Source organism: Ursus americanus, chromosome 35, assembly GCF_024610735.1.
Source record: "Ursus americanus isolate L20-20 chromosome 35, mUrsAme1.1.p, whole genome shotgun sequence".
Classification (NCBI taxonomy): Eukaryota; Metazoa; Chordata; class Mammalia; order Carnivora; family Ursidae; genus Ursus; species Ursus americanus.
The window spans coordinates 16,569,061-16,593,965 of record NC_142161.1 but is presented as its reverse complement, the minus strand read 5'-3'; the positions used below and the strand labels follow the sequence as shown (position 1 = coordinate 16,593,965).

General features: G+C 36.0%; 1 protein-coding gene across 1 annotated transcript in view; it reads right to left on the bottom strand.

The window, feature by feature from the left end:
* The window catches only part of MIPOL1 (mirror-image polydactyly 1), a 327,574-nt gene that overhangs the window by 214,994 nt on the left and 87,675 nt on the right, over positions 1-24,905 (bottom strand). The window contains exons 8-9 of the mRNA XM_045799749.2: positions 13,318-13,351; positions 12,888-13,058 (exon numbers count right to left, since the gene is read on the bottom strand). Coding sequence (XP_045655705.2) covers positions 12,888-13,058; positions 13,318-13,351 — 205 coding nt within the window. The remainder of the gene's footprint in view (positions 1-12,887; positions 13,059-13,317; positions 13,352-24,905) is intronic.

The following is a 24,905-nucleotide window of genomic DNA, read 5'->3' as shown; positions in this document are numbered from 1 at the left end:
GAAACAGACCCGGCACCCAGCCATATCCCTGTGCTCACCCCTGAATCCCAGGTGCTTGCCCAGTTAAAACAGAGCAGAGCAGAGTGTGTTCTCTGCAGGCAGACTCACTTGAAGAAGTGGGAAGGTGGCTGAACCAGCCAAGCTTAGTTATTAACAAATTTACCAAACAGATAAATCAGTCTGTCTCCTCAGAGATTTCATTTTTAAGTAATCTCCACACCCAACACAGGGCTTGAATTTATAATCCCAAGATCAAGAGTCATATGCTGTACTGACTGAGCCAGCCGGGCATCCCTAAAGTGTTTTCTGAGTATAAAAATAATGTAACTTACAACTCCATGAAAAGACAAATAATCCAACTTAAAAATGGGCAAAGTATCTGAATAGACATTTCTCCAAAAAGGATATACAAGTGGCCAACAAATACATGAAAAGATGCTCCTTAGCCATCAGCGAAATGCAAATCAAAACCAAAATGAGATATCTTTTCATACCTTGAGATGAAGAAACTGGTACCCTTATACACTGCTGATGGGAATGTAAAATGGTATGACAGCTGTGAAAAATGTGGTTTCTCAATAACTTAAACATCAAATTAGCATATGACCCAGCAATTCCACTTGTAGGTATATGCTGAAAAGAAGTGAAAGCAGGTATCCAAAAAAAAAAAAAAAAAAAAAGAAAGAAAGAAAAAAGAGAAAGAAAAGAAGAAAAGCCTTGTATAGGAATGATTGTTACAGTATTATTCACAATAGTAAAAAAGTAGAAACAATTCAAATATCCATCAGCTGATGAATGGATAAAATGTGGTATGTTGATACAATGGAATATTTTTTGGCAATAAAAGAAATGAAGTATTGATAATATGTTACCACATGAATATATCTTGAAAACAGTATGCTAAACAAAAGAAGCCAGTCCCAAAAGACCACATACTGTATGATTCTATTTATATGAAATATTTAGAATAGGCAAATCCATAGAGACAAAAAGTGAATTCGTGGTTCAGTGGTTTCCTGGGGTTGGGGGAGAGGGAGCTGAGAGAATGTAAAGTGACTATTAATAGGCATGTGGGTATGAGAGAGTGGGGAGATCCTTTTCGGGGTGATGATGAAATATTCTAAAATCTACTGTGACAGATTTGCATGACTTTGTGAATATACCAAAAACTGCTGAACTGTACATTTTAAACACGTAAACTGTATGGGATGTGAATTATATCTCAATAAAGCTATGATTTTTAAAAACTCAAAAATATTTCTCTTAGCAACTTTGAAAAATGCAAGACAGTATTATTAACTATACTCACCATGCTCTACATTACATTCCCATGATTTCATTATTTTAGTATTTATTTATTTATTTTAGAGACAGATAGAGAGCATTGGGGGGGGGGGAGCAAGGGAGAAGGAGAGAGAAAATCCCCAGGCAGACTCTGCTCTGAGCACAGAGCCCAACATGGGGCTTGATCCCAGGACCCTGAGATCACAACCTGAGCCAAAACCAAGAGTCTGACACTTAACTGGCTGAGCCACCCAGGTGTCCCTTCATTATTTTAATTGAAGTATGTACTTTTGACCCCCTCCAGACATTTCTCTCCTTCTACCTCCCACTTCTGGCAACCACCATTCTATTCTCAATAGCTATTAAGCTGGGTTTATAATCATTGTTGTTGTTTTTTAATTCCACGTCAAAGTGAGATCATATGGTATTTGTCATTCTCTGACTTATTTCACTAAGTATCATGCCCTCAAGGTCCACCCATGTTGTTGCAAATGGTTAAGATTTCATTCCTTTTTTAATGCTTGATTGTATTCCACTCTGTGTGTGTGTATACACACACACACACTTTCTTTAACCATTCATCCATACGGACACTCATTTCCATATCTTAGCTACTGAAAATAATGCTCCAATGAACATGGAGATGCATGTTTATCTTTTTGAATTAGTGTTTTCATTTTCTTTGAATAAATACCCAGAAGTGGAACTGCTGGATTATCTGGTAGCTCTATTTTTAATTTTTTGAGGAACCTCCATACTGTTTTCCACAGTGGCTGCACCAATTTACATTCCCACCAATAGCGCACAAGGGTTCCTTTTTCTCCATATCCTTGCCAACACTTGTTTCTTGTCTTTTTGATAAAAGCCGTTCTAACAAGTGTGAAGTGATATCTCATTGTATTTCATTTGTATTTCCCTGACATTTAGTAATGTTGAGCATCTTTTCATGTGTCTGTTGGCCATCTTCTTCTCCACATGTCTTCTTTGGAGAAAGGTCTATTTAGATCCTCTGTTCATTTTTTAACTGAATTGGGTTATCTGCAATTGAGTTGTATGAATTCTTCACATATTTTAGTTATTAACCTCTTATCAGATATATGATTTGCAAATATCTCCTCCCATTCAGTAGGCTGCCTTTTCATTTTGTTGATGCTTTTCTTTGCTGTGCAGAAGCTTTTCAGTTTGATGTAGTCCCACTTGTTTATTTTTGCTTTTGTTGCTTTTGCTTTTGGAGTCAGATCCAAAAACTCATAGCCAAGACCAATGTCAAGGACCTTACTGCTTATATTTTCTTCTAGGAATTTTATGGTTTCACAATGGTCTTACATTAAAGGCTTTACTCCATTTTGAGTTAGTTTTTATATATGGTATAAGATAGTAGTTCAGATTCATTCTTTATGATGTGGTTGCCAAGTTTTCCCTACATCATTTATTCAAGATGCTATCTTCTCTGCATTATATATTCTTGGCTCCTTTAATTGACCATATATGTGTTGGTGTATTTTTGGGTTCTCTATTCTACTGAGATTGATCCATCGTGATCTATGTGTCTGTTTTTTTTTTTTTTTTTTTGCCAAAACTATACTGTTTTGATGAACTGTAGCTTTGTAATATAGTTTGAAATCATGGACTATGAATGTTTGTGCACTCTCCTTTAAAAAACTTTAAATTTTAAATTTTTTAAATACATGTTTTTGAAGATTTTCCTTATTTATTTGAGAGAGACAGAGAGAGAAAGCACGACTGGGGGGGCATAGAGAGGGAGAAGCAGGCTCCCCTCTGAGCAGGGAGACGGAAATGGGGCTTGATTCCAGGACCCTGAGATCATGACCTGAGCCAAAGGCAGATGCCTAACTGTCTGAACCACTCAGGCATCCCTAAAAATGCATGCTTTTCCTTTCATCGTTTTCATATCCATTCCTCTCTGATTTTTTTAATTTAAATCCTCATTATCTCTTACGTGAATTATTATAATAGATTCCCAACTGTCTCCTCAGCCTTGGACTTAAATCTCAGGAGGTACACACTGCTTAGAGAATAAATTCTAAATTCCTTAGCATTTTATTCACTTAAAACTCCCCTGAATGAAACCTCAAATAACATTTCTAGGTATATTTTTTCTAAGAAGGCAATTTGAAAATATATACTTATTTTAAAATGTTTATATTCTTCAATCCAGTATTTCCATTCCTAGGACTTTTTTCTAAGGAAATCAACATAGATATACATAAAAATTTAGCTACAAGTGTTCACAGTATCAAAAAATAGAAACAAATATAAACACCCACCCAAACAGATGAGTTTGATAAATCTTAATATAGCCTCAATATAAAATTACAAAACTATCTGACATATAAAATCAAAGACAATAATTTGGTTACTAAGTAGTATGTATAATATTGATTGAAAAAAAGATAATCTGATGTGATTATTTCTAGGAAATGACTTTATGAGTAAATTTTACTTTCTTGTTTACACTTTCCAAAGTCATCTCTAGTTTGAAAAAGTTTGTAAAAATTTTATAGTAAGAACTAAGAAGAGTTATTGGAATAGATCAAATATAAATAAGATACCTTAGCAAGATCGACTGGAAAGAAAAAACATGCACAGGCAAATAATTATATGATTAGATAGGGAAGAAAATTAACAAACTGACAGGGGAAAAAATTAATAAAAATTTTACAGTCACTATAATAATGTTAAACATGTTTCCTACTTTTCCTGAAAAGTAAAACCCTAAATGTTATGATTTATTTTTTCAAGGATGAGCTTTTTGTCAAACTTCTAATAACTTAACAAATCATTATTTTGCATCTATTATATGCCGGGCACCATGCCAATCAAAAGGGATACAAAGTGAAGGCAACACTAACAACTGACAGGTTACGAAACGAGGTTATCCTTTCCTCTGTTAACGTGGAAAGTTAACTTTGATGCCTACATCATTGGCCAAGATTTTGGTTTTGCTATTCAAGTGGATTTGTTAGTTTATGCTACACTCCCTAACCTCAGTCTGCTTTTCACAGTGACTTCTGCTCACACAGAGTATCAAGGGAGAAATTCATAACCAGGCCAGGAATGTTCTAACGTGGACTTCTGGACCATGTGATACAATAAAGAGAGAGAACTCTATTTTCTAAATTATTTATACATTTTCTTCAAATGTATTCCCTCTCTTTCACTGATTCTGGATCTGTTTTGCTGTGTGTTAAACATATCCAACGTTTAGTCCCCTCATCCCCTTAAATTCATATAAAAATTACGCAGAAAAATATCTGAAACATATTGACTCCACTAATTGCAATACATTCAAAATCTTTATTCCAAGGTTCTTTTTCTCTTGACTACAACTCATTACAGCACTCCAAGATGAACAAAGAACTCCAATACATAGACTTAGCAGATTTTTGCAGTCCAGGATTCTGCCTTCTGTGACGCTATAGTTTCCTCAGTTCCTTTTACATCACTCATCACTCCTCTTCCTCTTTATATAAGGGACAGTCCATAGGCATCACTGTAATGACTTCCTGGTCCCTCACCCATTAAAACCCCAACCCTTATTAAAATTTTGACAACACCACACTACACTCCAGATCTGAATATTGCTAGAAGAAATCACACAACTTTCCTGACAGGTTTCACTTTAAATTCACTACCCTAATTCTCAAATGGGCATTCTGCTCTGCCTGGCATCCTACATTTCTCTAGTTATGTTCATTCACAAACAAACCAAGATAATTATTTCAAACGATCTCCTCTTTATAAAATCTTTAGCATCATCCACTGACCCATCACACTGAGAATCTAAATTATATTAAGACACCCCATCCCCTAAACTTATCAACTTGCCAGCATGTGCATCCATCCAAGTTTTTGTATTCCTCTGTTACAATGAAAGCAGTTTCCCTGTTCCTAGCAAAAGACAACTCTTGCACCTATATTCTACATCCTATCCCCTCTCAATCTACTTATCTACCCCAGGACTTTCCTACTACAATAATTTTTTTCTCTCCTTTAAAATCACCTTTTCTTTTTTCATGATTCATTTCCATCAATATACCAACTACATGCCCTAGAATCTCCTATTAAAAAAGAGAAACCCTCCCATGAACCGTAAGCCCCCTCTCCATCTACCACCAATTTCTCTGGCTCCATTACAGGGCTAAGAAGTGTGCATGCGCTGTTTTTACTGCCTCACTTTCCAGTCTCTCCTCGAACTACTCCAATGTGGCCTCTGTCCTGGACAAAACTCTTGTCGAAGCCCTCAACATCTTCCATGTGATCAAATCTACAAGTAACCATTCCATCTTCACTTTGCTCAATCTCTCAACACCATTCAAAGGAATTGATCACTCTCATCTTTAGCAAGCACTTTCTTGCCTTCTCTGGCACCACATTCTTTTTTGTGTCCTACCTCACTCACCATCCTTTCCAGTCTCCTACATGGGCCCCTTCTAATCTGGCCAACTGCTAAATGTTGGCACATCACAGAGTGTGGTCCTAGGCCTTGTTCTTTCTCAATGATCTGTCTCATCTAGTCCCAAGCTTTAATTATGTACATGCTGATGGCTGCAATAGTCAAATGCCTGCTCAATATTTCCATCTGATTTTTAAGGAATCATCTCAAATAGATCTCCTCCAAGACAATGTAATTTCCCTCCCAAAATATGTTGATCTCCTCCCAAAAATTTGCCCATCACAATAAATGGAGCAAATACCTACAGTCTTCAAGCCCCAAATATCGGAGTCAGTCTTGATTCTTCCTGCTTCCTTATGCCCAAAACCAATCTGCCTTAAAGTTCTATTCACTGTACTACTGAAATATTTCCCACTGTTCACTTCTCTAAATCTACACTTGTTCGTCTGAGCCATCATCAGTTTCACCTTTTGCATGGACTATTGCAATAGCCTTTCTCTTTCAATTTTTCTGCATTTAGATACAATGTGTACTCCTTACCACGGTCTACAAGACCATACAGATTTGTCTGCTGCCTATCTCTTCTACCTCATCTCTTGTTACTATCTTTCTTTGCTCATTGTAAGTCAATCGCATTTAAGTTGGGTATGTTCATATCAGCATCTTAAGCACACTAAGCTTATTCTCTCTCAGGGCACTACTGATCTATTATTTTCTGATGGAACACTCTTTCCATGGTTCTTTGCATGGCTAGATCCTCCTCCTCTTTCAAGTCTCAGTTCAACTATTCATGTTGACAAAGAGGCCTGCCTTGATCACCCTATTTAAAGTAACAGCCCCACTACCCATTGTGGTTATTCTCCACTACCTTTTTATTTTCATCACATTACTACTCGAAAATATTTTATTCGTTAGTTTGCTCACTATGTTTATATTTCCATTCTAAAATATAAGTCTTGTACAAGAAAGAACCTTCTATTTGGAATTGCTGGGTTCCCAACACATGGCACATAACAGGTATGCAATAAAACGTAAATGAATGAATAATATTTCACCAAATTCTTTTAGTTCTGTGTACCTTGAAATTGATTTAAAATAGCTCAGCTCATCAGTTCATTAATTCAACATATATTAAGTACCTACACTGTCCTAAGGATCAAACTGTGACAGAAACATAAAGAAAAATAGTTTCTATCTTCATGCTAGTAGGAAAGACAGTGTAATGCAGTATGACAAGTACTGTTAACAGGATACAAAGTGAAATATGGACACAAAGAAGATATTTATCATATTGATTCATGTGAAAGACCTTATGAAAGAGATAGTTAAATTAGCCTTGAAGTAGCAGTCTACTTCAAATAGACAAGTGAGCAACAAGTGGAGAGAAAGCATGTTCCAGTGAGGGGAAACACGCTTACATGAAGGCAGAAAGAGTTATACAACAACAGACCAATTACACTTTCTGTATATTGGACAGGTGTCTTTCTAGAATTTTCTTCATTATAAAATGGACTGGATGCATGTCTTCCTCTTGGTTTATTTTTCATTCTGCTGGAGCTGTAGCTTAGTGCTTGTAGTAGCTTACAGGCTATAGAGAATAAGGAACCTGACTAGAGAAATATTAAGCTGAGTTTCTTTAATTACCCTGGTGATTACCCCTTGGTCCTTTCATGCTTTTTGTATTTGTCAATTTTGGACCTGAAGGACTTCAGGATCTGTACTTTTCATTATAGGATTTGATAAAAATGAAATAACTAAATGATCAAAAAAAAAAGATGTGCTAAATATATCCTATTAAAGGAGGCACATAAATGTTTTAGAAATATTTTCAACAAAAACAATAAACAAAAGTGAAGAAATTAAAAGGGTTATTATTGATTTTAGATATCTGTAATGACTTATTTCTAAAAACAGTGGCGAGTTAAGATTCTCTACATGGTGTTCAGGTTATAGAAATTTATGGTCACTAATTCAGCCCTGATAGATCAACAAGGGAAAACTAACATCTAGAAGACAACAAAGAAAAGGAAGTCCAGGGAAAGGACAGAGGATGTTGAGATGTTTAATCTGGGAGAGAAAAGACAGTGGTAATATCTGCTTTTGCCTGCTTATGCTCTGACCCTAAAAGTTTTTACCTTGCAAGCTCTTTTTCATATAGTTCATAAACTAACTTTGATCAAGTCTGGCAACAGAAAGTCTAATTCTTATCAGTAGGTGAGAATGAAGTGAGTTCAAGATCCATAAGCATATTATCAATTATGCCTGGAGTTGATTCCAAACATCTATGTACATAGAGAATTTACCACTTTTTTCCTTTATCTTTGCTATCTTCTAAGTCTTTATGACAAGTCCTTTGCTTTGGTGTTTTGAATATATTTTATCAATGCCCCTGGCCCATTTGGCTAAAGTCCATATCCCAACCTCCATACCCATGCCTAATTTATTCAGTTCTCAGGACTGGGCCCTTCACCTATGTTCCAGGTACCAGCTGCAGTCCAATCAATAAAAATCTCTGCAATATTACTGTACCAAGTACAAGTATCAATGAGGCCCAGCTTCCTGCTGCTAGGCCCTGCCCTTATCTATGCCTATGGAATTCAAAACTAGCCTGAACTAGCCTAATTTAGCTAGAACCCCTAAGAATGGTGTAACTGTTAATTTTATGTGAAAAACTGACCAGGCCACAGGGTCCAGATATTTGATTAAGCATTACTTCTGGGTGTGTCTGTGAGGATGTTTCTGGATGAGATTAACATGTGAATCAGTAGACTGAACAAAACAGACTGCTCTCCCCAATGTGAATGGGCTTCCACATTCAATCCATTTCAGGAGGCCTGAATAGAATAAAAAGTTGAGTAAGAAAGAATTCCTTCTCTCTGATTGTCTTTAAACTGGTATATTGGTCTTCCCTTGCTTTCAGACTTGGACTTGAACCAGAACTTACATCATCGGTTCTCCTGGTTGTTCAGGCCTTTGGACTCAGACTGGTACTAAAGCATTGGTTCTCCTGGGTATCTAGCTTACTGACTGAAGATCTTGAACTTCTCAGCCTCCATAATAACATGAGCCAATTCTTTATAGTAAATCTGTTTATATGTATGTTTTTTATTGGTTCTGTTTTCCTGGAGAACCCAAAGTAACACAAATGATTATTTAAGTTACCGTAGCTTGTAATAAGGTCAGGCCTCAAAGCTAATGAATTGCCAATTCTGGCCAGTTCTATTCTTCTGTTGCTTATTGGTGTCTGGCCTGAATCCAATTGTGTCTCAAAGACTAGCTGTATGAATTAGGACACTATTGCTCATGTAGATATTCAAATATATCTGATACAATATAATTTATCAGTCAAATGTTCTGAGGCCAATACGAGCAAGATATTAAGAGGGAATGACTACTTAACAAAATTGAAAATTAGTCATAAGATTCCTCAATTTAGTGGGTAGTTTAACTAGATAGCTTCTAGAGTTCTATGAAACTTAAGATCCCAGAAAAGTTAGTGAAGAAATGGAAGTTTCTAGCTTTACCCATAGTACCAGGTATTTCTGTAACATAAACTATTTATGAGCACTAATGGGCCAAAAGTGATAAGAATGAATGAAAGACTGTGGTAAGATAATTCTTTAATCAAACAAATGCTTATTATAAAAATTTTAATTCATCTTATAAAATATTTTAAGGCGCTCAGTTCTCAGCTTGAGATAGAAGTTATGGGAGAAGAATTCGAATAAATAAGAGTATTAGGATTCATCAGAAAAAGATAAGATTTTAACAAGGCCAGTCCAAGTAAATAAATGATTTTAACTTGTTTGAAAAACGAAGTAGATTAGCAAATGTATCAAAATCAAGAACTTCTCACTATAGCTATATAGAATGGGACTGGCACTACACAGAACATATTACAGACCAGAAGAGACTGGAGAGACCCGACAACTAAATGAAATGTGGTATCTTGGATTGAATCTTTTTTTTTAAAAGATTTTATTTATTTATTTATTTATTTATTTATTTATTTATTTATTTGACAGAGAGACAGCCAGCGAGGGAGGGAACACAAGCAGGGGGAGTGGGAGAGGAAGAAGCAGGCTCCCAGCAGAGCAGGAAGCCCGATGCGGGGCTCGATCCCAGGACCCTGGGATCACTCCCTGAGCTGAAGGCAGATGCTTAATGACTGAGCCACCCAGGAGCCCCATCTTGGATTAAATCTTGAACAGGACTTTAATGGAAAACTGGTAAAATCTGAATAATGCCTGAAGTTAACAGTACTCTACCAATGTGGGTTTCTTAAATTTAACAAACTTACCACAGTCATGAGCAAAATGGCAAAAGCAGGGCAAATCAAAACTGGGTCAAAGGTACATGGGGTTAAAGGTATATGGGAACGCCATACTGTACTACCTTTGAAACATTCCCGCAAATCTAAAACTGTGCCAAAATAAAGCTTATTTTAAAAAATTAAGGAAAAAAGTTTCCATTCAGAACTATAAGACAGTAATTCAAAAGTTCATTTTTAGAATGATTATGACATAAAAATTAAAATGAATACTATTTAGGCCAGAGAGCTTGAAAACTATGCAAATTAAAATAATTAAAATAAACAACTGCTTCTTCACAAAACATAATAAAGACATGCAATAGATAAATAATAAATACACTGTAATGATGGATAATATCTATTTATAAATAAAGGCATGTTGGTAAATATTGCCAAATGTTGATTTCTTTATCTTTATGTATCATGAAGGTAGCAAGCAAAGGATAGAGAGAAAGAAGGAATGGGTAGCAGTCAATATTGAATTAGGCTCTGTGTGTTTATTTTCAGTTAACTTAAGAAAATAAATGATAAAAAAATCAAATGTTTGAGTTCACACTATAATTGTTTCCAAGTACTTACAAATAATTTGGCTATCTCTTCAACAATATATTGAATGACTCAAGATTGCATACTGTTAGTAAGACACAAAATGGTAAAAACAGTTTGTTCATTTTAGAAGTTTAAGGACTTTTTCCAAATCTAACCTGAAGATAAATGTCAGTTCTCCACATCCTATCTGGAAATCATTTGTGGCAAAACAGTGCTCCAGCCAAAAACAAGAAAAGTCAGATTAAATTTAAAAATCCAGTTTAAAGACGTCAGAAGGCTGCAGCTCCAACAATAAGTTGAGTGGCTAAGATTCTGAAGAGAGTGGTTTGCAGATCTGCAGTCATTTTTTTACCCCTGAGTTTTAAAGATTCCAGGCCTGGGTAAGGGGCTGGGAAGCCAGCCTTTGACTGCACAGAGGGCTCATGTTGGAGGACAGAGAAATCATCGAAGCTTTAGGTAGCTGTGCAGGACTGAAGTGACAAAATTGGAGATCCGAGACTTATTTCTCCCCCAAATCATTTGATAAATCCCAAACCTGTACAGGGCTTGAAATTAAAAAGCCAAGCCCTAAAGCCTCTGAAAAGCATAATGGAGAGTTCCACAGTCTTAAATGGTGAGGACATAAACACCAGAGTACAAGTTTTGCCAGAAGTAGGGTCCTTCTGAGTATCAGCTCTGTTTGGGAAGCCTTACCAAAAGTACTGGGCTGAGCCACAGGTAGACTAAGACTTACCAAAACTTCTATCCAGCCTCCATGGGAGAGAGTAAACTATTTTATAGAGTGATAAAAATGAACTAATAGGAAACATTCTATGAAGTAGGAGAGAAAAGAGGCAATTGATTAAGTGATAACCTTAAGCAAGCAAGAAAAGACGAGAACTAGTATAGAAATACATTGTCCTTAAACAAGGGCATGTACTACGTAAGAAATAAAATACAAAAGGCAGAGTATATGGGTACAAATGCAGGAAGGCTGGTGAGTGAAATGGTCGGGAAAAGCAGAAGGTTGGATATCTAAAGAGAGAAGGGAGATAAAACAGTCCTTGAATGGACTAACAAAAGGCCAGAAAAATGCCGGGCAACACCAAGGGCCTACCTCAAGACAATGGTCATGAATTTAAGGGTTAGTTGGCAAATCTGTGTGATGTTCTTCTCTCATATAAAGCTGCGAAGGTGTAGAACAGGCAGAAAATTAAATATAAAAGGCTTAGGTTTTGCTTGGTGAGTAGGACAAAAGGCCAAGAGAACTGAGGTTATATTATATGCAAATTGGTGATAATTAGGTGAGCCCTCCGTAAAGAGGGAAGTGGGAACAGGAGGCTTGAGGGAATAGGAAAATAAGTGGTAAATTCAACAGAAATCGGTGCCAGTGGAGTTGAAATTTGCTACTCAGAGTTCTGGAGTTAAGTGAACTGGAAAGATAGTTTAAGTGCTGGTCAGAAATAGGATATGACCATAGGGTGGATGGCGGAAGTAGAGCAGAACACATGATGATGAGAGGAGAGAAATTCAAAGAGATGAGAGGCCAGAACAGGGAAAGAATCATCTGTATAGAAATTTAAATCACCAAGAATTGTTTTTCATAATTCAAAACCACAAGAGTGTGCTGAAGAAAGAGACCATGAAATATGTTGTAAGATCTTCAAGAAATGAGGGAAGCACCACTGGAGTGTGCCCAGCACTGTACCGGGAGTGCCTACTGGGTGGTACAATCTGAGGCCCGCGCTTCAAAGCTCGAGGTGTTTAGAGAGAAAAAAGGAACAACAATGTAAAAACACTAATGCGGAACAAGCCTCTAAGCCCACTGGTGTAACGGCTGTGGGACGGAGAACGATCACTACTTGAGAGGACTGCAGTGGAAGCAGTATCCTCGGGGAGGGAATCAGGTTTCAGTTAGAGCAGGAAGGTGTAAGTAATGTTCAGAAAAGAATACACTAATAATTTGATTCATTTATCAATGTTTACTAAAAGGCACTGAATTAGGCACTGGGAATAAAACAGTAATAAAGACATAATCTCAGCCCTCACAAAACTGAGACTCAAGTAAGAAGTCTCATATAAAAGTGATTACTTTAAAGAATAAAACTAAATTCTTTTTTTTAAATATAACTAAATTTTTATAACAACCTAACAGTTTTATTCAGAAATGAGGATGCATGTATTTGAAGAATGGTCTAACAAAATTTGTGACTATTTTAATACATCTAATCATTGTGGTGTTAATCAGATGCTAAAAACTAATTTGAATTAAGACTATGTGGGGAAAGGTCATTTTTTAACGGTAAAGAAATGGGGGGAAATGCTTTTACAGATACATGCAGTTACCTGAGACAAAGCAGCATCCCGCTCTTCTATCACCGCATTCATTTCTTCTGCAGTGATTCTCTTTTTACATTCCTTGGTCTTGTAGATTCTATCCACAATTACAGCTCCATTCTTCTGAATAGCTATTCCTGTGTCTGCGTTGTTTATTCTGTTCAGTAATTCCTGTAATGTCTACCAACACCATTATATGTTAGTCAGACATGGAGTTTTAATATATTTTATTTAATATAGGGTTTTAATTAATAGGCACATGTGAATTGTAAATTGACTGAGTGAAGTTATTGAATTTTCATATTGCAGCAAAGATGTACATTATTAGTGTGTCAATTCTTCTTTTTCCCACATCTTAGTTCTTGAAACCCACTCAATTGAACTTAAGCCTCTAAGATATAAGACTGACATCAAGAAATCTCCTCAGAGAATGGCTTACCATGTCATTTTCTTCAGGGTTAATATTTTCTAGCCTAGAAAAAAGGGACACAGAAAGCCTGATCAGTAGCATTTCCTTAGTGCAGCAAAATGAGTTCGCTTTTTAAATCTTTAGAACCTCAAGTAATTTCATTCGACTAGTCTTTAGAGTCAACCATGACACTGAACATATTAAAGTGCCACCTGCTCGACTCCATCTTTCAATAATGCTCCATATCTTCTGCACTGACTTCAGACTGTTAAGTTATTAATGTTTACTGCTATATATGACTACAAGGATCAATTGTTCATATGTGCTTAGATGAGGAAAGTTCCCTAGTGATAGAAGCACTACTTCTCATCATTATATTTATTCCTGGACTTTCAATTCTTACCAAAAACTGTATTTCCTCTGGTTTTTTGGACTTCATCACAAATAAAACAAGGCAAGTATTTTTATTGCAAAGTTTAACTATGTTCCCTCAAAAGCAAAGACAAATAATGACCTCTAAATTTGAACTGAAAATCTCCTGCTGCTATCTATTTGTTAAAACAAATACATCATATAGAAAGGCTGACCAAACTGGACCATGCTTTTAGATGATTAATGTTATTTTCTCTCTTTCATTACATATATAGAATTATTCAATTTAAAGACTAAGGAAGTAAACTGGTTCTTCTCATAAATGCATTTTGTCTTAGAAGAGTCATAGTGCTTACTGAAAATTTTTTTGATGTTGGTGAATTGAACAAATGCAGGAAAGGTAAAGAAAGAAGCTCTAAATGACATAGCTTAGAAAATGTCTATAATGTAATTTAGGCAGCCATTAAATTGGGTAAATTAAATGAAAATCTGTAATGGCTATCAGTAAAATGATGTAGATTTTAGAAATGGCTCCATTATTTTGAATTGTATTAATATTAAATTAAAAATTAAAATGTTTAGATATATAAGTTCCTGTTTTCTCACATTCCCTCCCCCCCCCAATTTCTGGGCTCCTATGATTTAATGTTTACCACAATAAAAAAGGATACTTGGAAAAGATATAGAGAAACTTAATAAATTTATTACAAAATTGTTCCAAACTCCACAGTTCAATGAAATTGCTACATTCATGAAGAGAAATTTAGAACATTGAATTTTTGACAGGAAAAAAATAAACATACAAAAAAAAGTATTTCTTTTTTTTTTAAAAGAATTTATTTATTTATTTGAGAGAGACTGCAAGAGAGAGCACAAGCAGAGGGAGTGGCAGAGGGAGAGGGAGAAGCAGGCTCCCTGCTGAGCAGGGAGCCCAGTGCAGGACCCTGGGATCATCACCCCAGCTGAAGGCAGACACTTAAGTGACTAAGCCACCCAGGCGCCCCTATCAAAAACTATTTCTACACATACATAAATGGCATAAATTTACAGGATGGCATAGTAATTTTGAATTATGTATACTTAGTATATCTCAAACTAGTAATGTCCACTTGGATTCACATTTCACATTTCTCCCAAAATAAATCAACAGTTTTCAAATACCCTGCTTCATAAAAGCTTGTTCTCCAAAAACTCTGAAGATAATCATTTCTTTTTTAATCAATTAAAAACACAGTGAAAAGTATAAGATAACAAAATTCTTACACTTATTTATGATCATATAAAACTATTTGAAAAACATCAGTAGCATTTAACCATCAGATACTGGTTGGCTAAATATCATTTTTAAGGAAGCCATATGTAGTGAGAAATAGTTCCCTTAATATTGTTCTTTTTAGACAAAATCAGACCATGAGCTAATTACAGCAGTTTCCAAAGGAGATTCAATTTAAATTCTTATAAATTTCATAATTAATTTCTTAAACTTGATAATTTAAAATGAAAAGATACATGAAAACTAAATACTCAGATTAGTAGGTTACTGGAAACTCTTGCAAAAAAACAAAGTTTAGATCTCAAGGTTATAAATGTCCTTCTTTTGTTCCAAAGAACTACATATATGATTAGGAAGAAAATAACAGTGTAGTGAAGTTACCTAGTTTGTACATTCAAAATAATCAACACAACACAGTGTATGCAATTTCTATGTGATACCTATAAGTTTTTTTCAGGAATTGTAAGGTGAAGAAGAATTATTACTTTAAGGAGACACAAATGAAGAGTCTGAATGTTTTATATTAATATCTTTCAAGAGGATATGGTTAAGATAGTTGTATTTAGTATAATATTAGATTTCTCTACTAAAAACTAAAATTTTTTAAAAATTAAAATTTTCTTATCAAAGGTTATACTAAATCCTTTCCACATGAATCTAGCATTATAGCTACAAATAATATATATGATTGCCCTTAGAAGTACCTAAGGTATAGTGACTTATCATTTTGCTGATGGGTGAATTTGAATCATGTTTTGGTAGGTGTGCCAGGTCTGATATGCAGGGCACGAGGTCAACCACTTAGCATTTATTTGGATCTCAAATTTGCTTTATTATTATCCTTTATAATTTTTAAAAAGATTTTATTTATTTATTTGACAGAGAGTGCACAAGCAGGGAGAGTGGGAGAGAAGAGAAGCAGACTCACTGCTGAGCAGGGAACCTGATATGGGGCTCGATCCCAGGACCCTGGAATCATGTCCTGAACCAAAGGCAGACGCTTAACCGAACGAGCCACCCAGGCGCCCTATCCTTTATAATTGATCTAATTTTGCTCTATGGTTATCCATTATAAGTACAGTGATAAATGCTCATTAAGAGAAAACTAAAACTTTAATGAAAATGACCAAATGGTTAATCTGAGAGTTGAAAAATTACATAAAAACAAATAACTTTCAATATAAACACAAGTCTGGAAAGAGAAAAGGCTAATATTTATATTTCTCTATTTGTATTTCTTTAAAAGTTTCAGGAAGTACTTGTCATAGATATCAAAGATTAAGTACATCATAATTTAGTTTCAACTAGATTATTTACAGCAAAGATCAGCAAACTTTCTGTAAACAGTCATATAGTATTTTAGACTTTGCTGTATGTTCTCTGTTGCAGTTACTAAATGCTGCCTTTCTAGTACAAAAGCATCCAAAGATAATATGTAAATGAACAGGTGTGGCTGTGCTCCAATAAGACTTTATTCACGAAAACAACTGGAGGGATGGATGTGCACCATAGGTCTTTACTTTGCTCATCCCTGATATAGAGCACTGAAAAATGAGGCCAGATCTTTGATGTTAAAACACTCTAAGTGCCAACTGTGACATATTTTTCTGAGTTGGATCATTCACTATCTAGTTAAAGACTAATCACCCAAAAATGTGGATTTCAGAAAATAAAATTCAGTCTTATAAGGACATCACTTATCGTTATGACTTAAGAAAACATAAAAATTAGGCAAACAACCTACTTTTAGAAAAAAGAAGACAATTTTATTTGAAAGAGAGCACAAGCAGGGGGAACAGCAGGCAGAGGGAGAAGCAGGTTTCCCACTGAGCAAGGAGCTCGATGCGGGACTTGATCCCAGGACCCTGGAATCATGACCTGAGCCAAAGGCAAATGCTTAACCCACTGAGCCACCCAGGCGTCCCTTAAGAAGACAATTTTAAACAGTTTACCAGGCTTTCTATTTTCTATATAAAATGACTTGTTAGAGGCTTAAGGTTTACTAGCAACATGTAGAATACATAAGGCTTTACTGGTTTAATAAAGATTGAAAGTATAGTTGATTATATGAAATACAGTTGGCAAACTATAAATTATGTATCATTAATAGGAGATTTACAATGATACAAAAGAATCTCAACCTTTTGGAAACTAAATTATGCCTATAACAGTCTAACCAGACATAGTCATGATAATTAGTAAGAATTTTGCTGAAGTAAATGTCCATGGGCTCAAGTTTCAATTGATTTCCTATACTGTGCATATTCTGACTGACACCCCTGCACTCTAAGTGAAAAGACCCATGCATTAAATGTCACATTTCTTGATTTATCCCTAGATCAGTCAATATCATGTCTTTCCTTTCTGAACCTATAGTCATTCACCTTGTTCAATGGGAAGCAGCTAAACTTTGACCTCAAATGATAAAAGGAACTTGTGTTCACCTAATCAAAAATCTCTGAATTGTTTTTTATTCTCTTTCATTTTTACACAGTGCCACCTTAATATGTTAAAAAGAAAAACTGAACAGACTGAATGTCATGATCTCAAAAGTTGGAAAATACATACACAAATGTGTCTATATTAGTAAGTAAATTTTAGTTATTTTTTTAAAAAGATTTTATTTATTTGACAGAGAGAGACAGCCAGCGAGAGAGGGAACACAGGCAGGGGGAGTGGGAGAGGAAGAAGCAGGCTCATAGCGGAAGAGCCTGATGTGGGGCTCGATCCCAGGAGGCCGGGATCACGCCCTGAGCCAAAGGCAGACACTTAATGACTGAGCCACCCAGGTGCCCCAAATTTTATTTATTTTAACTTGAATCTTTTTTACTTTTTTCCTAATTTGGATAAAAGTGAAACAGAAAAAAGCATTGAAGATTCAAGGGGTAATGGAAGGCAGAAGTAGAATATAGACAAAACAGACATCACAAAAAGACAGAAGTAGATCAGAACTGGCAAAAATGAAAATGACAGAAGGAATTTGAAGATTATAGGAACCAAGAAATAAGGAATTAAAACAAAAAGAGATGTGAAATAATGTGTATTATTTCAACCTATAACTCAGTGCCTCCAAATATGCCTTTCAGTCAAGCAAAGATCAATTATAAATTGGTTCTGTCTTAATAAGGAATTCATCTAAAATGCACTATTGAAAGTTCAGAACCTATAGATGTCAACTGAGTAGAAAGGAGCATGCACAGTGACATTTAAAACTATGCTGACATACCATTCTTTTAAAGTTGTTGTTCTTCCCTCTTATGTATGATTTTTCCTGATCTCCCCAATCTGCACCCCTAGACTATAAAACTGTAGAAGTGGACTACAAACTGTTCCTAAGAACCAATAATTATTCATATCAATTAATATTATTTTAGTATTTATGTAGTTATTTCTTTAATGTCTATTTTCTCAACTAAACTGGGCCATAATGCTGTGTTCTGAGTAACCTGACACATAGTACATATTCAATAAATATTTATTGAATGGACTAAATAACTAAAAGGGCTTGGGATTGAGGGTTTTTCTTTACTCCCTTTCCCATTTCTCCCTTAATATAAATGCTACAAAGAACAAATGAGAAAGGGTCTGCCTCAAGGAACCCTAATTTTAATATATTGTAATAAAAACTGGAACAAATGTATGTACAAATTAAAGTAGACAATGGCAGGTAAAAAAAAAAAAATGTAAAGAAAGATAGGCTCAATTTAGAGCCATCAATTAAAGAGAGAATGAACAAAACTAAGAGACCAAACTAGTAGAGGCTCTGAGGAAGAAGTTTTGATTTGGATATGTGGGCAGATGGTTGTGCCACTGACTGGGACAAGGGGTCAAGGGAGAATAAGGTTTAAAAATGAATTAGTAAATTCCATTTGGGATATGGTAAGTTTGAGTTGCCTATGTAAGTCTGAGATAGATAAATCCTACAATGTGTAATTGACTTTGACTCTGAGCAAATAGTCAGCCACTCAAAGTTTTTTCACCTATAAGTACACGCATCATCTACCTCAAGGAGTTGTGACATTGTATAAAAAGCTGATCTGTTATCTTTGGGATGTGATTTTGATTTCTGAAAAGAAACAAAATCTATTTAGAAGCAAATTTCGTGAATAAAATTGGTAATCAACCTAGGTAACAAGATTACAGTCACGAATTACATGTAAACACATCACTGCTCAGTAGCTGATAAACTGAGTGTAATAGTACTTGCAAATCCCCAAAGAAGAGCTGTAAAGTTATAAAAATAAAAAAGGCATCTACTTTGAAAAGTTATGTTTAAAAACATTTGGCCCGAGGTGCCTGGGCGGCTCAGTCAGTTAAGCGGCTGCCTTCCGCTCAGGTCATGATCCCAGGGTTCTGGGATCCAGACCCACATCAGGCTCCCTGCACAGCAGGGAGCCTGCTTCTCCCTCTCCCTCTGCCTGCCGCGCCCCCCCCCACTCCCCCCCGCCCCCCCCCCGCTTATGCTCTCTCTGTCAAATAAATAAAATCTTTAAAAAATAAATAAAAACATCTATCCCCAGCAAATGTTTTTGTTGATATAAACAAACTGATTTTAAAAGGCATACTGAAAAGCAAAGGTACTATAATAGCCAAAACAATTTTGTAATAAAAAAGCAAAATTAGAAGGCTAACATTATCAGATTTCAGACACTATAAAGATTCAATAATCAATACTATGTGGTATTGGCAAAGGGATAGACACACAGATCAATAGAACAGAAAATAAAGTCCAGAAATTAATCCACACTCATATAGTTAACTGAGTTTTGACAAAAGTACCAATGAAATTTAATAGAAAAATGATGGCCTTTTCAATAAATGGTACTGGAATAAATGAAGGTCCATAGGCAAAAAACAAAAAACTCACCACCACCACAAGTACCACCTACCTTACACAAAAAGTAACTCAAAAAATCACAGATCTAAATGTAAAACATGAAATTTATAAGTTTCAAGAAAGGATTTCAAAAAACCTGTGTGACCTTATATATGGCAATGAGTTTTAGATTCAATACCAAAAGTATAATCCATGAAAGAAAAAAAAATCAATAAATTGAATTTCATCAATATTTAAAACTTATGTTCTGCTAAACACACCATTAAGAGAACAAAAAACCATTCATGCTGATGGGAATACAAAATGGTGTCGTACAGCCACTCTGGAAGAGACTTTGGCAGTTTCTTCTAAAGTTAACATAGATTAAACGTAGGTCCCAGGAATCATGTCAACAGATTTGAAAGCATATGTCCACATAAAACCTGTATGCAAATGCTTAAATTAAAGCAACTTTATTCAAAATCCCCCAAAATCAGAAAAAGAATCACCAGGAGGTGAGACGATCCTAGGATAGTATGAGGACTATGAAAAAGAGCCTGACTATATTACAAACTATATTACATAACTTCACTTAAGGAGGTAGAGGGAAAAAAGAAGAGCCCTTCTAAGTAACTTTGGAAGGTGGTACTTTGGAAACTGTAAGATTAAAGACTAAAGGAACTATACATGAACAGTGTACTCTAGTAGGTAAAGTTGTTTCTCATGGGGATGTGCCTTAATGAATCTGAAAGAGTTATAACGTATAGTGGGGTAGAAGGAATAAGGAAATGATGGATGGTGGGGGATGGAGAACAGGTTTCTTACTGTCGGAGAGGAAATTACACATAAGAAAAAGGAGAAACCCAGAATGAAATATGTGGCACTGGATTAGAATCAGAGAAATAAGTATGAATTCAGATTTAGCTTAATAAAGATACAGATAGATACATACATGAATAATTTCATACATGTGTATGTATATTAGTTAGTATACATACATGTATTTCCTAGCTCTTTCTGCTGATTGGGCCTAAAAGTGGTCACAACAAGTAACAATGAGCACACCCAGCATCCAGACCTTGGTTTCTAATAACCGTTTTCCAACAAAAGGAATCACGGCCCTTTGAGGAATGGCTGATTTTATGGGTGAGGCACATCCCTATACATCCCTACAACACATGATCCAAGGGCATCTTGTAGTGCCAGAAAAGGAAGAAAAGTGTTTAAAAACCAAAAGGATGGGGACATGTCAAAGGGCTATGGAGGCCAACTGAAAGAGCTTCCAATGGCTGAGATGGAATACTTCAAGCAACAAAATAAATAACACGGTATTAGATTATAACCCAAAGTATTAAATGAGTATCAATGAGTCTATACTAACATAAACAAACAAATAAATGAGGGAGAGGAGACAAATCAAAATTATAAATAATTTATGTAGGTATTTTCCATGAGGGAAGTAGAGCTCAGTTAAGCTCTCAGCCCACACCCCTTATCCCACCTCTGAGTATGGGCTGCACTTAAGTAATCTGCTTCAAAGAATATGAAAGGGGAATGTTGGTAAGTAACTTTACAGTGGAGAAACATGGCAAGCACTACCTTGGCTGGGTGACCAAGATTAACATCACTCGTGTTAAGTCATGTTGATAGCATGATGTTGAAATAATATGATGAGAATGGCACTTCAGTCCTGTATTCTTTGTCCCCCCAAAATACCTCAGTCTAACCATGAGAAAAAATTCAGAAAAACCCAAATTGAATAACATTCTATCAAATGCCTGACCAATACTCCTGAAAACTGTCAAAGTCATGAAAAACAAGAGAAGTCTGAGAAAACAGGACTACGGTAGGCAAGGAGACATAGCAACTAAATTCATATGGGATCCTGGATGGGATCTTGGAACATAAAAAGGACATGAGAAAAACTAGTGAAATCTAGAGTGTGGAGTTTATGTATCAATGTTGCTTTTTCCCCTGTGACATATATACCATAATAACCTCAGCTGTTAACAAAAAGGAAAACTGGCAGGTGGCTATATGGAAACTCCCTGTACTATCTTTGCAAACTTTCTGTAAACCTAAAAGTATTCTAAAATAAAAAGTTTATTGGGGGAAAAAAAGAAGTCCAAGTAAAGACAGTGGAGTGAAATGTGAACACAGAAATCTGCCACATGAACAGAAGATAAAAAATTAGTCAAACATGCCAAAATCCTCAACAAGATCCTTACTAATAGAATCCAACAGTACATTAAAAGGATTATCCATCATGACCAAGTGGGATTCATAACCTGGGATGCAAGCGTGGTTCAACATTCGCAAATCGATCAGTGTGATACATCATATCAACAAGAAAAGACTCAGGAACCATATGATCCTCTCAATTGATGCAGAAAAAGCATTTGACAAAATGCAGCATCCTTTCCTGATTAAAACCCTTCAGAGTGTAGGAATAGAGTGTACATTTCTCAATCTCATAAAAGCCATCTTTGAAAAGCCTACAGCAAATATTATACTCAATGGGGAAAAGCTGGAAGCCTTTCCCCTAAGATCAGGAACACGACAAGGATGCCCACTCTCGCCACTATTATTCAACGTAGTACTAGAAGTCCTTGCAACAGCAATCAGACAACAAACAGGGATCAAAGGTATCCAAATAGGCAAAGAAGAAGTCAAACTGTCTCTCTTCGCAGGTGACATGATACTCTATATGGAAAACCCAAAAGAATCCACTCCCAAACTACTAGAAGTTATAGAGCAATTCAGTAATGTGGCGGGATACAAAATCAATGCTCAGAAATCAGTTGCATTTCTATACACGAATAATGAGACTGAAGAAAGAGAAATTAGGGAATTCATCCCATTTACAACAGCATCAAAAATCATACGTTACCTTGGAATTAACTTAACCAGAGACATAAAGGATCTATATTCTGGAAACTACAAATCACTCTTGAAAGACATTGAGGAAGACACAAAAAGATGGAAAAATATTCCATGCTCATGGATCGGAAGAATTAACATAGTTAAAATGTCCATGCTACCCAGAGCAATCTACACTTTCAGTGCTATCCCGATCAAAATACCAATGACATTTTTCAAAGAACTGGAACAAATAGTCCTTAAATTTGTATGGAACTAGAAAAGGCCCCGAATCGCCAAGGAATTGTTGAAAAGGAAAAACAAAGCTGGGGGCTTCACAATGCCGGATTTCAAGCTGTACTACAAAGCTGTGATCACAAAGACAGCATGGTACCGGCACAAAAACAGACACATAGACCAATGGAACAGAATAGAGAACCCAGAAATGGACCCTCGGCTCTTTGGGCAACTAATCTTTGACAAAGCAGGAAAAAAACATCCAGTGGAATAAAGACAGTCTCTTCAATAAATGGTGCTGGGAAAATTGGTCAGCTACATGCAAAAGAATGAAACTTGACCACTCTCTCACACCATACACAAAAATAAACTCTAAATGGATGAAAGACCTCGATGTGAGACAGGAATCCATCAAAATTCTAGAGGAGAACATAGGCAGCAACCTCTACGACATCGGCCGCAGCAACCCTTTTCATGACACATCTCCAAAGGCAAGAGAACAAAAGATAAAATGAACTTATGGGACTTCATCAAGATAAAAAGCTTCTGCACAGCCAAGGAAACAGTCAAAAAAACTAAGAGGCAGCCCACGGAATGGGAGACTATATTTGCAAATGACACTACAGATAAAGGACTGGTATCCAAGATCTACAAAGAACTTCTCAAGCCCAATACACGAGAAACAAATAAACAAATCAAAAAATGGGCAGAAGATATGAACAGACACTTTTCCAATGAAGACATACAAATGGCTAACAGACACATGAAAAAAATGTTCAAAATCATTACCCATCAGGGAAATTTAAATCAAAGCCACACTGAGATACCACCTTACGCCAGTTAGAATGGCAAAAATAGACAAGGCAAGAAACAACAAATGTTGGAGAGGATGTGGAGAAAGAGGATCCCTCCTACATTGTTGGTGGGAATGCAACTTGGTACAGCCACTCTGGAAAACAGTGTGGAGGTCCCTTAAAAAGTTAAAAATTGAGCTACCCTATGATCCAGCCATTGCACTACTGGGTGTTTACCCCAAAGATACAGATGTAGTGAAGAGAAGGGCCATATGCACCCCAATGTTCATAGCAGCATTGTCCGCAATAGCTAAATCGTGGAGGGAACCGACATGCCCTTCAACAGATGACTGGATTAAGAAGCTGTGGTCCATATATACAATGGTATATTACTCAGCTATCAGAAAGAACGAATTCTCAACATTTGCTGCAACATGGACGGCACTGGAGGAGATAATGCTAAGTGAAATAAGTCAAGCAGAGAAAGACAACTATCATATGATTTCTCTCATCTATGGAACATAAGAACTAGGATGATCGGTAGGGGAAGAAGGGATAGAGAAAGGGGGGGGTAATCAGAAGAGGGAATGAAACATGAGAGACTACGGACTATGAGAAACAAACTGAGGGCCTCAGATGGGCGGGGGGTGGGGGAATGGGATAGACCGGTGATGGGTAGTAAGGAGGGCACGTATTGCATGGTGCACTGGGTGTTATATGCAACTAATGAATCATTGAACTTTACATCAGAAACCAGGGATGTACTGTATGGTGACTAACATAATATAATAAAAAATCATTAAAAAAAAAAGGAAAGAAAAAGAAATAGAAATAGAAAAAAAAAGAAAATTTCCTTCTTAAAAAAAAAATTAGTCAAACAGTAAAGGAAGTAGGACATCACATAGCAATTTTTAAAAGCAGGGTAGAAAAAAGATGATTTGGGCCATGTTCACCGAACTTTTCTTTTACACATCAAAACAGGTATGGAGAAAAGACAGTAAGCTCACCAAATCCTGAGAATTTTTCACTTGGAACACCACACAGCTTGGAAATAACCTGAGAGGCCAATGAGTTGTGCAGATGGCCCAGAGAAAAGTAAAATTCTTCCCTGAACAGAAGAAGCCTGTATTACAGAAGAATCTTTACAAAGGGAGGAAGAAGTGTCAGAGCGGCCATTTTCCACTATACTGATGGAACAAATAAAAGCCCAAAAGTAATACTCCATGGAATCCGGATATACACAAGAACAGGCCTGTGGTCCACTGAA